This window comes from Bos javanicus, chromosome 2, assembly GCF_032452875.1.
Source record: "Bos javanicus breed banteng chromosome 2, ARS-OSU_banteng_1.0, whole genome shotgun sequence".
In the NCBI taxonomy this organism is placed as follows: domain Eukaryota; kingdom Metazoa; phylum Chordata; class Mammalia; order Artiodactyla; family Bovidae; genus Bos; species Bos javanicus.
The window spans coordinates 89,081,624-89,096,803 of NC_083869.1; the positions used below are offsets into that span (position 1 = coordinate 89,081,624).

The 15,180-nt window shown below is 44.0% G+C and overlaps 1 protein-coding gene across 8 annotated transcripts in view; it reads left to right on the forward strand.

Annotated features, from left to right (window-relative positions):
- SPATS2L (spermatogenesis associated serine rich 2 like) overlaps positions 1–6,514 on the forward strand; it is a 190,971-nt gene extending 184,457 nt beyond the window's left edge. For all 8 annotated transcript variants that reach the window (XM_061381071.1, XM_061381114.1, XM_061381098.1 and 5 more), the window contains 3 exons: positions 349–451; positions 3,303–3,523; positions 5,612–6,514. In XM_061381071.1, coding sequence (XP_061237055.1) covers positions 349–451; positions 3,303–3,523; positions 5,612–6,007 — 720 coding nt within the window. In that variant the 3' untranslated portion in view covers positions 6,008–6,514. The remainder of the gene's footprint in view (positions 1–348; positions 452–3,302; positions 3,524–5,611) is intronic.
- The last annotated feature ends 8,666 nt before the right edge of the window (positions 6,515–15,180 follow it).

Below are 15,180 nucleotides of genomic sequence, written 5' to 3' on the forward strand. Positions count from 1 at the left end.
AAGGGAATCCCATAACTTAACAACAGGACAGGAAGTGCCAGAAAGAGGGCGTAGGATGCTGAAAGGTTAAGTAGATGAGTCCAGACACTCATCTTGCCTGAACCACAGTTTTGTCTAAGCCCACGTAGGGTAAAGACAGGACCTGCATGAGTTCCCAAGAACAAGAAGGTGATTGTGCTCCAGGACAAAGCCAAGCCTGCTTGAAAGGCACCTCCCAGCACAGAGTTGCCCTGCTCCCCACCTGGTGATGCTCTCACACCGACAGCAGGGGCGGGAGAACAGAGAGAATGGATCAACAGCGTGTCTCAGTCATTTCTGTCATCATGGGGTTCTGTCTCTTCCCCGCAGCACTTTGTCAGCGAGCGTAAATATGATGAAGAGCTCGGGAAAGCTGCCCGGTTCTCCTGTGACATTGAACAGCTCAAGGCCCAAATCATGCTCTGCGGAGAAAGTGAGTTCTGCATACTTGCTAAATAATTCTGTGTGAGTAAGGCTGGCACTATTGGAGTCAATATGGGAAATGTCAGGTGTGTGGTCCCCCAGGGGCCTGAAGTGAGGTCTAAAGAGGTTTAATGATCTAAGGTCATGACATGAGTCACTAAAAATGTCAAGATCTGAACTTCGAGTCTTCAAATGCCACTGCCCATCAGTAAATCCCCAGGATTTATTAAGCAGAACAGAACAGGTCAACTAGTTTATACCTTTTGCAAACTTTTCTTAAGCATTGCCGGATCAAGTGTCTCTGATTTCAAAAGTCTGGTTCTACAGAGACCTGTTATGGGAAGAGCAAGTCTTCCTAATAAGTCTGGGAACAATGGGCTATTGTCATGAAAGGCCCAGCTGTCTCTGTGTGTGTGTGTGTGTGTGTGTGTGTGTGTGACACACACACTGCTCAGCAGTTCCCAAGCCTCTCCCTTAATTAGAGCAGTTAACGTGCAACAAAATTGGCTGATTCTTTCCCCCCTGCTCCAGCCCACCCACTGAGGGAGGTGGGAACCTGCATTAAAGTGGCTCCAAGGACAGTCACAAGGAGGTAGGAAGGACAGATGAAGGACATGGATTATCCACAGCCTCTTAGTGAGCTAAGAAATGGAGATCTGACTGCACTTTTTTTTTTTTCAAAGTGGAAATTGCATTTTTTCTCTGAGTATAAAAAATACAATCTTGATCTAAAAATTACACAGCCATATTAAATAGAACGTGACATTACTTTTGAGGCTCATTCACACTTTTATGCACATATAATCTATTGTGTAAATTATGCAGTGTATTTAATTATACTGCATCTTATTTACTATACTACATGACATACATATATAGTAAGAGAATTTGCTCTTATCATTTCACAATATATGGTTGACATTTTTCCATGTCAATATATTTTAACCCATAATTTACTTAAATATAATTGACATAAACAGTCCCAGGATTGTGGCCATTTAGGTTGCTTCCATCTTCTCACCATTAAAATAACATTGCTGTGAGCATCCTTGTTCACCTATCTTTGACAAATATCTGAATTTCTGATTGCCTTTCTTTTAAATTTTCTTTTTTTTCCATAGACTTCCTCTCTTATGAAAGAATCTACTCCATTTGCCATTCTCCATCCCCAGATTTTGTAGAAAAAAGCCAGACTATATGATTCACAGTTGGAAATTTAACTACGCAGACTAGTTTCCACCTCAGCTTGATAATGGGCTAGCCCCTGATGCCAAGAGACCCCACCGTCTGAGGAGGGGAGGGCAGTGCAGCGTCCCCTGCTCTCCTCCAGAGCACACCAGTGCCACCTAGTGGGAGGAGCCATCCCTCACCAAATCCCAAGTGTCCACACTGGAACCCAGCCTCCCATGTTGGGAGACAGTGGTCCTCAAAAGGCCCTTTACTTCTGAGCTTTGTTGAGAGCACATTGGAATCCCACAGCTACTGAACCCTAGAAAATGACCCTAATAATGACCCCTAGAAAACTGAACATCGTTAGCAAAGAGGCACTAAAATCCCCTGGTCCTGTTTGGACAACCCCCAACATGCCATCACACCTGACCTGTCAGATGAAGGGCCTGGAGATGTATCCGTGTCCTTTCCATTTCTAATGTGCTGTGATCCCTACCCACGCTCCAGATCCTCAGGAAGAATGCTGGGATTAAGTCTAAGCCAACACAGGTAGCAGAGAAAATTGCTTTTCAAAACTGGTGACCATTTTTAAGATCCAGAGGTCTTGCTGTCCAGACTGGCAGTCAAATTCTGGTGAACTATGGCAGGAAGATCATGAATATATCCCTGAGTTGATTCCCTCCAGCCCCAATTCAGTATAATCACATAGAAACCATCCCGTCAAAACCACCCCTTTCAAAAGCCAGCGGGAGGGGTGATAGTAAACATTGAACAGACCTGCCTGATCCCTGCTGGGAACCTGTCTGATAAGCCTGGGTTGACATTAGCAATGGAGTTGTTGCAGATTTGCAGTGGGGTTCTAGAGTTGATAAAAAATGATAATATAGCTCTAATGGAAGATAGAAGATGCATCTTTTGGGCTGGCAGGCCTGGCCTTAAAGTTGGGGTGACAAACCCCGGGTGACAAAATCCCTGACACCCAGCATCACTCCATCCCCATGTTCTCAGAACACCGTGGCTCTGACCGGCCAAGTGTGGATGTACCCCTAGGTTGCTCTTCATCTCTGCAGCACCCGCTGGTCCAGGGATCTGACAAGAACAGCAAAAATGGGTTTGGTAATGGGGAGCCCAAGGGGCAGAGTGCATTTGTGGACAGGGCTGAGAGGGTACTTTGGGGTTTCATTATCCCTCTTCCACAGGTGGTTCTCAACCTAAAGAACAATATTAAAGTTTCTCAGATTTGTCTCTTTTCCTACAAATGTCTCCCAGCTTGAATGATTATGCTATTCACTAATTCCCACAGAAGATATTTTGTGGTTCCAAGCACCTAAGTGCTTTTTCAAAGACATCTTTTTTTTAAAAAAGTCTTCCCTTACGGTTTTTATGAAGTTCCTGCCAACTCCTCATCTTCTAACAGATTACTGAGTGAGTAAGTCAGCAAGTGAGTGTTAGTTGCTCAGTTGTGTCCAACTCTTTGCAACCCCACAAACTGTAGCCCACGAGGCTTCTCTGTCCATGGGATTTTCCAGGCAAGAATACTGGAGTGGGTTGCCATTTCCTTCTCCAGGGGATCTTCCCAATCCAGGCATTGAACCTGGGTCTCCTGCACTGCAAGCAGATTCTTTACCATCTAAGCCACCGGGGGAGCCCACTGAGGCACAGCCCCTAACACCAAGCACTTCTTGTTGCAGTTACACATCCAAAGAACAACTATTCCTCAAGAACTCCCTGCAGCTCCCTGCTGCCACTGCTCAGCACTCACGCAGCCACCTCTGGGAAACAGAGTAACTTTACCCGAAAGTCTTCGAGTCACAACAAGCCCTCCGAGGGTAAAGCAGCAAACCCCAAAATGGCGAGCAACCTTCCCAGCACCGCCGACAGCTCTCACCAGGCCGTGCCGGCTAATAAGCAGGTAAGCTGCCCCAAGGAGGCCATGCTGCCCAACCTCCAGGGGTCCCGCAGACCCTGGTGCCTTGCCTGGGCAAGAAACCACCCATTTGCAGTGGAAGAAAATAGCCACTGCTAGTCACCCCTAGGCTCCATCTGCCCCCAGCAGCAGCCTGACTTGTCGAGCCTCCATTTGCCTGGCCAGCCTCCCTGAGCTCCCCTAGTCCATCTGGTCCCCTCACAGGCACTCTCCCCTGTGGAGGAAGTGGTCTTCACACACTTGACAGCATTAGCAAAGAATCCTTCTACATGAGATGGCATTTCTCATGACTTGAGTGCCACCCAGGTACTGGTAACTGGCCCACACACGGAAAGGACTCACAGACATGGGAACAAGATTGAGAACCAGGCTATTGACACCATTAGTGAGAAGAAATCTGGCATGTTTTTTAAGATCCTTTAATCCCATTTATCTTTAATTTATCCATAAGAGGCCAAAGTTAGTTCAAACTGCTCGCTCTTCTCTTGGGCTTTCAGCATGCATTTCAAAATGACATTATTAATTCTCATTACAATGACCCTTAAAAACAGAAATATCCAAAGGACAGTCTTCTCTCCTTCTGCTTCTCCATTATATTCTTGAGAAGTGATCCCCGCTTATTAAAGAATGACCATGAAATGGGATTTGATGATTCACAAGTTGGGCATGCTATAAAGATATTTTTCATCATCTTTCAGAAAGAGAGCTTGAATAAAGAGACTTTTTTTTAAGCATTCCAAAATGCTGGTTTTCTAACAGATGCCCTGTTGGCTTTTGTGGTCTTGGTCTGTTAGAATTCTCATTAGTAACTCTGACAGGCATTTCTCTAGCCCCAGATGTCTTCATGAACTTTAAAATCGCACTTTGACAAGGAGTGTTTCATACAGTCCTTGATTCAAGATCATAATCAAATCTGCTTCACTGTCGTTGAAATACACCTTCACAGATTTTGTTCCTTGCTCATTATTAAACCCCATGCTAAAATTAAGTCCAAAATTTAGTTTGAATTTCTCTGTCACAATTTATTTAAAAACAAAGGAGGCCAGATTAAATGTTAACCACATAGATACCTTTTCAGTGCTCACTGTTTTATTATTTTCAGCAAAGCATTTCAGGTGAAAGCATGTTTAAATGTGAAAATATATCTAAGTCCAAGAAAGGCCCTTGTGCTGGCCCCATGCCTTAGAGTAAACCCTTGTGGCCCTCCCCAGCCGTGGCCCATGGCCCTCCCTTCAGAGTGAGACTAAGAGATGACTACCCAGAATCTACGCTCTCCCTTCTGGAAAGTTCTCCGAATACCCGAGATCCTGGAATTCTGTTCCCAAATGCCCCAAGCCTATTCTCAGGGTCTGTCTGGACTACTTCCCTGGATGTATCATAAGTTACAAATATATCAAGTTCTTAGTTTGTGCACTGTGATTGGATGGTATTGGTTTAAGACAGACCCACCGCTAGTAACTCAGGGCCCAGGGCAGGAGTGTAAAGGCGGAGGCCCACGTCCCATGTGTCTGAATATTGTCTCTTCCCAACTCTGGCTTCATCCCACATTGTGAGGGAGCTGTGCACAGAGACAGGAATGTGGACACGCCTGCCTGCACACCTAAGCTTCGTCCCCACCTCCACAGATAATCACCCTTTAGACCTAGGGGTGTGTAAACTGGTAATGATCATGAGAATGCATATATATAGTCCATACAGAATGTCCCAGAAATATGTATGGTAGAGAACCATCATTTCCCTGCCTCTGTGTTACTTTTCTTTATGATTTATTTCAGGTTTATACTTGATGGGTTTTATTTGGCCTGGTTCTGGAATTGTCTGTCTTACACTTCTGTAACCTCTCTTTCAACATCAGATATTTTCTTGAACTTCCATTTACAAGACAGTCCACCATTCTTTTAAGCTTGAGGGTTTTATCAGCTTGACCTTATTTGCATGTTTTCACATTCTTCTGGGGTGTAAAAAAAAAAAGGTGACCTGTGACTTAGAGGTTTGGTTTCCCTGGTTTGATGTCATCTGGGGTTTGTTGGCATCTAATATCTACCTCTTTTCTTTCTTTCTTTCTTTTTATAGAATGGGTCTTCTAGCCAAAGACGAAGATTTAATCCGCAGTATCACAACAACAGGCTAAATGGGTCTGCCAAGCCCCAGGGCAGTGGTAATGAAGCCGATCTGATGGCGAAGAGCAACAACCGCCACGAACACAGAAGACAGCCACACAACGGCTTCCGTCCCAAAAACAAAGGTGGCGCCAAAAACCAAGAGGCCTCCTTGGGGACAAAGACCCCTGAGGCCCCCGCCCATCCGGAAAAGCCCCGGCGAAGGCAGCACGCCGCAGACAACGCGGAGGCCAGGCCTTTCCGGGGCAACGTAGCCAGGGTCTCCCAGTGCAACCTCTGCCCCACCAGAATAGAAGTTTCCACAGATGCCACGGTTCTCTCGGTCCCGGCTGTGACGTTGGTGGCCTGAGCGTGGAGAGAGGGGAAAAAAGGCCGTTTTCACTCAGTTGCGGTTCCCCGCAGGAGGTGCTGACCCAATTCGCTGCCAAAAGAGAGTCAATCTGAATACACAAATCCTGTACGGCTGTGTCATCCTCTCTTAATCATTTTTACTAATTCTAATAATCAGCTCTAGCTTGCTTCATAACTTTCATGGCTTTGCTTGATCTGTTGGCGCTTTTTCTCATCGACACATTGCAGCATTTTAGCCAGGCAGTATTTACTCATTTGTTAGGAAAATCAAGATGTGGCTAAAGATCAGAGGCTCAGTAGCAACCTATGTTGTAGCAGTGATGTCAGTCCATTGATCGTCTTTAGAGAGTTAATGTTGGAAACAAAATTCTTATTGATCAGACAAACATGATCTGCTGAAGACACATGCGCTTTTGTAGAGTTTAACATCTGGTGTTTTTCTGAAATATATATATATATACATATATTGCTTTATTTGAAACAAATTAAAATATGCTGCATTTGACACCTGGCTTGGTTTTTTTTTTTTTTTAATTGAAGCCCACTTTATCATAAAATGTACCATGAAAACTTAAAGCAGTTGTGGCACAGAGCTTTGAACAATGCTCTTTTCTCTTGGAATAAGGGTCCTTTTGGAAGAAAGAATTCCTTACCATAGCCTTGCCAGTACCTTACACATATACAGAGGCACATGTACCCCAATCGTCTTGGACACGACTTGGCAGTTTGGAAACCTTGGTTGCAAGTAATATAAACCTCAACTCAGCCTACTTTAAACAGTAAAGAAAACGATTAGTTCAGTGGCTGAAAAACCCAGCATAAAATTATGCCTTGGGTCCAACTGAATCAGGATTCTAGCTCCTTTCTCCTGATTATCTTAGCTCTCCCTTCCTCCTTAAGCTCACATTGTGTTCAGAATGGGGTAAAATACGTGCCTTGATCCTAAGATTCAGATTCATGTTCATCCCCAACACGGTCTAGAAGAAAAGAAAAGCTTTCCAGGTACCATCGGCAAGGAGCAAGTGTCTTTCTCAAAAGTCCCAGGGAGGGTCTTGCATATCATTGCCCCAGATTGCGGGTAGGCTTGTCCCTCAACCAATCAGCAAATGAGATGTGCTAATGGGCATAGACTAATCAGAGTCCACCCCCAAGTTGGGTTGTTGCAGGCTCCCCAGAAGCACAGGGGCTGCCTGGAGCAGGGCTTCTGTTCCCTGAGGAATACAGAATGGATACCAGGGGCCCACACCCCAAGTAGCCCCAAGTACCCCCAAGTACCCCAGTCTTTGAGTGCAAGGTGACTCAGTTTGGCTACTGCTTCCATTGAATGTCCATGTATCCTGCAGATTTGTTGGCCTCTTTCAAGAGCAAATGCTTATTTTCAGCTCAATGTTAACATTTTTTCTGGCAGCCCAGGTTCAGTGGGCTTCTCTTCCAAAGAGCAGCCCTGAGCAGCTGAGTCCGCATACCATGCAAGCATCCGTTTCTTCTTTTGCCAAATACAAGGAGGATGTTTGCTCTGTCTGGAGAGAACTTTCTGAGGTCTCTGGGTGTATCCAGAGATTTAATAGGAATTTTAAATGTTAAGTCACATTCCGGGAAGGAAGGAAGGGTTGTTCGTTCAAATAAGAAAGATAAACGTTGGGGCCTGCAATCTCCGTTTAGTCCATCTGAGACCCTGGATTTATATTTTACAAGACAGAAGGACTTTGCACAAATTTTGTGTACCAAGATTTGGCTCACCACAGAAAATGTCAGTTTAAATAAATGTGACAGCTTTAAAGAGGAGTCAAGTGATTCATGCAACAGGAAAATAATGGCTTTGCCAGGTCAGGGGCACACCTGTCTTTGTCAGGGGTGGACATGACTCTCAACCTTGACACACCCATCATGTTGTTCTCAGGGTTAAGAAAGCGCAGTCACGTTCCTAAGCACATAACAAATGCTCCAAGTTACTGAAAAGAAACAAGAAAGTATGCTAAGAAATATGCATACCTGTTTATGTTTTTTCCTAGATTTTGCCTTTCTTATAGACCCAGGTATGTAAACATTTACCAATATACATTTTTTGAAATGGTAATTTCAATATTTTAGTGCCAGTGTGAGTCCATGGAAATATTGTGTGTGTGTGTGTGTATATATATAGATAGATAGATATATCTATATCTATATCTATATATATATCTTCATCTATTCTGATGGAATCATTGGTGTGATTCTAGAAATCTGGGTTAAATTCTGAGATTCTTTTAAACTGTGTCAAACTTAAAAAAAAAAATTCCATGGGCTATGAGCACTCTAATCTCTCTACTTAATACACAGTAGCCAGAAGAATAGATTCTTTTTTCTAAACAGTTCTCTAGTAGAGGTTAAACCATTCTAATACCCATGAAGATTGAATAACTTCAAAACTCACCTACATTGTATCACCAAGACTCCCATCTGTTAAAGACAAACCTCTCAGTTGGGTTACCAATTACATTCCAAATTTACATTTCATTTGAGAATCTCTCCATACTCCAGCTCAGTCATCCAGCCTATTCTAGGGGCTGAGCAAGGTTCAGAGGGTTAAACACAAGTTTGTATAAAATTCATCCTTAATAAAGGCTGTACTTACAAGAGCTGGGGGGGAAGAGTGGGTAGGGAAAAAATAACACTCTATATCCAATGTAAAGCTCAGTTCACTAGCAGTTCAATTCTGCTGGCATCAGAAAAAAAGATTCCATTTTAACATTCTTAGCGAAGCAATATCCAACGAGGCCAATGGGGAAAGTTAACAGAGCAAAGGCAACACGCAGATTTTTGCTAAAGTAAGAGATGTGGGAATTCTGACTCTGAAAGCCTTAATCTCGATTTAACCATGTGAAAAGGTAATGTAGGGCCTGAACAGCTCTTTTCCTAGAGCAAACTGGAGGCAGGGTTGCGGGGGGTGGGGTGGTTTAGAGGGGAGAAGGGGGAACAATGGAGACAGAGGGATGCCTGAATTCAACACTACCTTTGACTAAGCTTCCTCCTTCCCTCCATCCCTCCCTGTCAATACTGTATCCTACTTGGCCTGTTTAGAGTGCCCTCTTGTGTCTGGATATGGTAACATTTTCATTTCTCAGCAGACACTCTAGTGACAGCATCCATAAAACATAATGGCACCTTTTTAATAACCACACTAGATTCAGAGCCTATACCTCAAATTCAGGCACAGGTAGGCTAGGATTCCAGACTGCCCTCGGGTGCCAAACAATAAAATAAAGGTGAAAGAAACAGTCACTTGCTCCCAAATTTCCTAAACTATAAAATAGCAAGTGTGTTAGTCACTCAGTTATGTCTGACTCTTGGCAATCCTATAGATTGTAGCCCATCAGGCTTCTCTGTCCATGGAGTTTTCTAGGCAAGAATACTGGAATGGGTAGCTATTCACTTCTCCAGGGGATCTTCCTGACCCAGGGACTGAATGTAGGTCTCCCGCATTGCAGGCAGATTCTTTACCATCTGAGCCACCAGGGAAGCCCATAACATAGTGAAAGATAATAATAAATAATAATCGTTCAATGACGAAAACTTTGCTCTAGCATTTTTCAGAAAGTACTGAGCCATCTTAACTGATCTAATTTGGTGAGAAAAAATAGGAAGAGTTGCTAGCCAGGGTTTTATTTGAGGCACAATTTTAATACTACTCATTGCAAACTATTCAAAGGAATTTTTGTTTTTTGTACTTTTGCTTTTCCCAGCAAAGCTTTATAAATCCTAAAGAAGTTTTCTGTCCATTCTTAGTTTCCAAGAACCAGGTCCCTGATCCTTGGAGGCAGATTAGCCCAAATCAGAGTTTTTATTTCATTATAGCAGCCCCTCAGGCAAAGGCACTCCAGCGTGGACTCGGTCATGCTGTCAGAGAAACACACAAGGTTCTCACTAATTTTTTCTGGTGACTGATTCTCAGAAGTCCCCTTATTTGTGAACTCTGCTTCTTCCTACAGCTCAGAAGCATTTTCAGTGTTACTATTAAGTTCAAGTTTCAGAGCAGAAATAACCACACACAGTTTTTACAGAATACATACATTTAGTGGCAAATTTGTCTATTGTATTTGCCTGAGAGTGTGCATAGATTTCTGGCAAAAAAAAAAAAAATGTATTTTAGTACCATGATTGCAACCATGACCAAAGACACTTCTACAGAAAATAAATATAAAAAAGACTTCCTGTCATGGACAGAAAACTACTCTATTTTTTAACTTAAGTTTGAGTTAGATTTACCTATTCCTAGTCTTTTGGGTGGAGAAGGAAATGGCAACCTACTCCAGTGTTCTTGCCTGGAGAATCCCAGGGACAGAGGAGCCTGGTGCGCTTCCATCTATGGGGTCGCACAGAGTCGGACACGACTGACGCGACTTAGCAGCAGCAGCAGTCTTTTGGGAGAACATGTACTTTTTGTAAATTACCATTAAGCTGCCCAATAACATCATTACTCCTCTGCTAGTGCCTGGCACATAGTGGTGGTTTAGTGGCTTAGTCATGTCCAACTCTTGTGACCCCATGGACTGTAGACCACCAGGCTCCTCTGTCCGTGAGATTCTCCAGACAAGAATACTGGAGTGGGTTGCCATTTCCTCCTCCAGGGGATCTTCCCAACCCAATAATCAAACCTGGTCTCCTCCATCTGCACGCAGATTCTTTACCATCTGAGCTAAAAGGGAAGGCCTGGCACATCAGTTCAGTTCAGTTCAGTTGCTCAGTCGTGTCTGACTCTTTGTGACCCCATGAGCTGCAGCACGCCAGGCCTCCCTGTTCAACACCAACCCCTGGAGCCTACCCAAACCCATGTCCATTAAGTCAGTGATGCCATCTAACCATCTCATCCTCTGTCGTCCCCTTCTCCTCCTGCCCTCAATCTTTCCCAGCATTAGGGTCTTTTCAAATGAGTCAGCTCTTCGCATAAGGTGGCCGAAGTATTGGAGTTTCAGCTTCAACATCAGACCTGGCACATAGTAGGTACTCAATAAATACAAGGAAGAGAGAGCAACTATGAAAGAATGACCAACTCCAATGCGCTAGAGAATTCTGAAATCTAAATGACTTGTGCAAAATAATCCAGTCTGTCAATTCTAGAGAAGATGGGATGAGAGCAGCAGCTGAAGTCCCAGCCCTGGGGCAGGCTATCTGGATTCATATCAGGGTCCCATCACCTCCTGGCTGTGTCAGTGTGGACACATTTCTAAACAGCTTAATATCTCCATTTCTCCACAGGTAAATGGGACTAATAACCATACCTACCTTGAAGGGTTGCTACACAGATTGAATAAGTTAATATTTGCAAAGTAATAATTTGGAATAATGCCTGGCACTTTGTACAGAGACAGTAACCACAGAGTAATTTGAATGCTTTATAAATTTATATGGGGAAGCTTTATCGAGAGAAATATGTATGTATATATGAAGTTATAAATAGTAATGGGAGTAGCTACTAAAGAAAACAGGAATAGCAGACACTGGGATGGTTTCTGTTAGAGCTTGAGGCAGAGGAAAGGATCAAGTTTGCGAAAGCTCACCACCACCACCCACCAGCCCTGCTCCCAAGGCTGAGGTTCTGACCTTGTTGGGGAGGGTATGGCTATGGTTCCAGTAGAGTTCAAGAAGCTCCCTGAGGTGCTAACAAGAGAGAAGCTCCCCACAGGGCACTGGAGAACCAGGAACTTTCTCCTGAAAGGCTGGTCAACTCACCAGGGGTCCAACCCCAGGGATGCCGCTGAATTCACTGGGAATCCTGCTGGGCACCAGCTAGGAAGCTTCCTGACAGGAGCAGGAGCTCCGCCCCTGGCAAAGGTCATGAGGAAGGAGGCTCAGCATATGAAAAGGCAGGATAGAGCCTCAGGAGTCCCCCTGGAAATCCTCGAGCATCTACCCCCAAAACCAGAGTTGCCTACTTTCTGCTTTGTGCTCTCATCTACACCTCTGACTTTACGGGGGGGCTGTCCCCCACTACCTCTCTCTGAAAAAGAGTTAGCTTACAGCTCCAGTTAATAATTCCTGGGTGTGACAGTGTTTCAACCTACAAAGTCCTTTGGAAGTCCTCTAGCCTGCCTGAATAGGTTTTTCCGGCCACAGGTGATTGTTCAGAGCCTCCCAACTGTGAGAGGCATGAGATGTTCTAAACTGTCTGAATACAGATCCCTTTGAGCAGTTAAAAGATTGATTAGAAATTGTATTGGTTAAGGGTTTTTCACTTGTTGGGCCAATATTTGCTGCTAAGTTTCCATATCCCTTACCTGCTGTGTCCCTGGCAGTGTATTGATTAATATAATTGGTGTAAGTAGTAGCTTTAATGCTTATAATCTTGGACCCTTGAGTTAATTCTTTTTCTTGTTATAGCCCACCACACCTTTGCCCTATAGGAATGCAACTTTATCTAATGCTTTTGGAGGGTGGCGCCTGACTAGTCACCTTTAGAGAAAAATAAGTTTTCTGAAGAAAGGGTCTTATAATGTTAAGAGGCATCCGGGCCAGAAGATGATGCAAATCACCTAAACTTTTGCATATGATAAATTTGCAGGAAGAAAGCCTGGCTTACTGCAGGACTCTACCCCTTCCCCCATTACCCTCTAGGCATAACTTAAGGAAAAAACTACTTTGGAAAATAAAGTGTGGGCCTTGTTCACCGAAACTTGGTCTCCCCATGTCGTTCTTTCTCTCACCTTCTGGCTGAATTATTCAGCCTCTTTTCTCCACTAAATTTTCTCACTGAGCTGTCCTTATTTAACCACTCTTTATATCCTTAATTAATGTTTAATTAAGCAATTGTTTCCTGATCCTCGCCGATGCCATCCCCACTTCGAATTCCCTGGATCCACTGGGGCTGGACCCCGGCAGCCTCCTGCAGGAAGTAATGTTGAATTAACTGTGGAGCCAGCAAGGAGACCTGTGGGACTGGAACCTGCTGTTGCTGAAACTTGGGCCCATGGGTTTTCCACACCCTAACTGAGCACTCGTTGCTGGAACAAGAACACAGGGACACTCACTGAACAAAGCCTCCTCTTCCTTCAGGGTCCCTCCAGTGGCAAAGTCAGCTGGCTAAAGGGAAGTGCTTATGGGGTCCAGCTCTAGGATGACAAACAGGACAATGAAGAGCAGATATGAAATCAAGAGGCAAAGAGTTGAAACCTGGCATACCCTTAGAAGGGCTTACCAGCTCAGCTGGTAAAGAATCCGCCTGCAATGCAGGAGAACCCAGTTTGACTCCTGGGTCAGGAAGATCCACTGGAGAAGGGATAGGCTACCCACTCCAGTATTCTTGCCTGGAGAATCCTCATGGACAGAGGAGCCTGGCAGGCTATGGGGTCCATGGGGTCGCAAAGAGTCGGACATGACTGAGCAACTAAGCACAGCAGCCACATACCCTTAGAAAGCACTACAAGAGTACCTGATAAATATATCATAGCTGTGAGACACACAGACACACTAAGTCCTATCTAGCTCATCTCCGGAAGCAATGTCAAGCTCCTATAAGAGGCCTAGAATAAAGCTGAAAGGCCTGCATGTGACATGCATGTGAATCCTGCTAGATGCAACACAGTTTACCAGACCCTCTGTGCTTCAGTTTCCCCCATCTGAAAAACGGAGATAATAATAAGACACCTACATCATAGGGTTGGTGTATTCAATTAAGTTAACATATAAAGGGCTTAGAAAGATACATCTTAGTTTTTATTAGATATTAATAGTGGCTTGGTTACAACAGCAAACAAAAATGTCTCTAATATTATACTAAAGCCAGAAATGTGAGAACTAACGGGATCGAATTTTTTAATTGGCAGGCCTGGGACAGCCTTCCTTTATTATTCTCCCCCTCAATTCCCAGGGCTCCATTCCTGCCAGTGTTTGACAGCTCTAAAGTTCCCTTACTCATCCACACCTCCCAATTGAGAGACAGCCACCAGTATTTTGCTCAGGTTAAGTTATTCAACTACTGCAATGGTTCTCAACTTGGGGTAATCGATTTTGTGTCCACCCTCCAACCCCAGGAGACATCTGGAAAAGTTTGAGAACATTTTGATTGTCACAACTGGGCCAGGGTGCTGCTCAGTACCCCACAGGGCACAGTACAGCCGTCCTCAATAAAGAATTATCTAGTCCAAAAATGTTATCTAGTCCAAAAGTGTCACAGCTGAAAACTCTGATCTGGAGGTTCCAAGGGCTCTGGAGAAAGAAAACAGAAACAGCAGATGAGCAAGGACATCCTGCCTTGTTCCTCCAGCTGCGCTGGATTCCCACTTGGTTCAGCCCATGTTACCAAATCCAGACCGTCTGGCCCACAGCTGGAATCTCAATGCACACTCTCTGATGTCTTTGGGCTATTCATGTCATCTACATGGAATCTGGATTCCCACATCTTCCAAACCCAGAAATTAGGGCATAAGTTCTTGAAAGAAGTGCTACTGAAGTAGAACGTCCAAATTTTTCAGAAACCTTGGCAGAAAGAAGCAATGTTCGTTTTCTTCCAACTTTAGCAAACACATGACCTTTTTCTTTCCAGAAAGTGCTCTCTGTTTAAAATGTTTCACTTCTAAGTTTCAGGCCCTCAAATTTATTCCTGTAGCTGAACAAAATTTTACTAAGGTAATGGAAGTTCTAGGGTAAAAGAAGGGAAAGTATGAGAAGCAACATTATAAAATGAAAAGCTGTTAAATAAACAACTAGGACAGGGTACTGATTGACAGTTACTGTAAAATTCTGTTTGTCTTAGCCACAGCTTGCATCAGGAAGTGTCTAGCCAGCAAATCTAAAATGCGTATGGGCTGTCTGAGGCAACACATGTGAACAAAGAAAAATTAGCTTTTCTGTAACAACGTAAACCATGTGTAGCTCATGAGGCTGCGAGAACTATAAGTGAAAACGGTCCCTTTGAGGCCTCACCACCAACCAAATTCCGTGCATACAAAATTCTGAAAACAGCTGGAAACCAATCTTTTTTGTTTCTGCTAGTTATTCATGATGTTTCCTTTCCTGACTGTACTACCTGCTTGAAATCCTGCATTTGATTTCATCTGATTGAAAACTGCAGCTCTCAAGAATCACTCATCCACTCTTCGCTGGCTGAGGAATTCAGCAACTTGTTGACAGTTCTTGAGGGAGAGCTTCAGCATATGGAAGAATGACAGTATTTTCCATAATTAAAAAGTTCCTGGC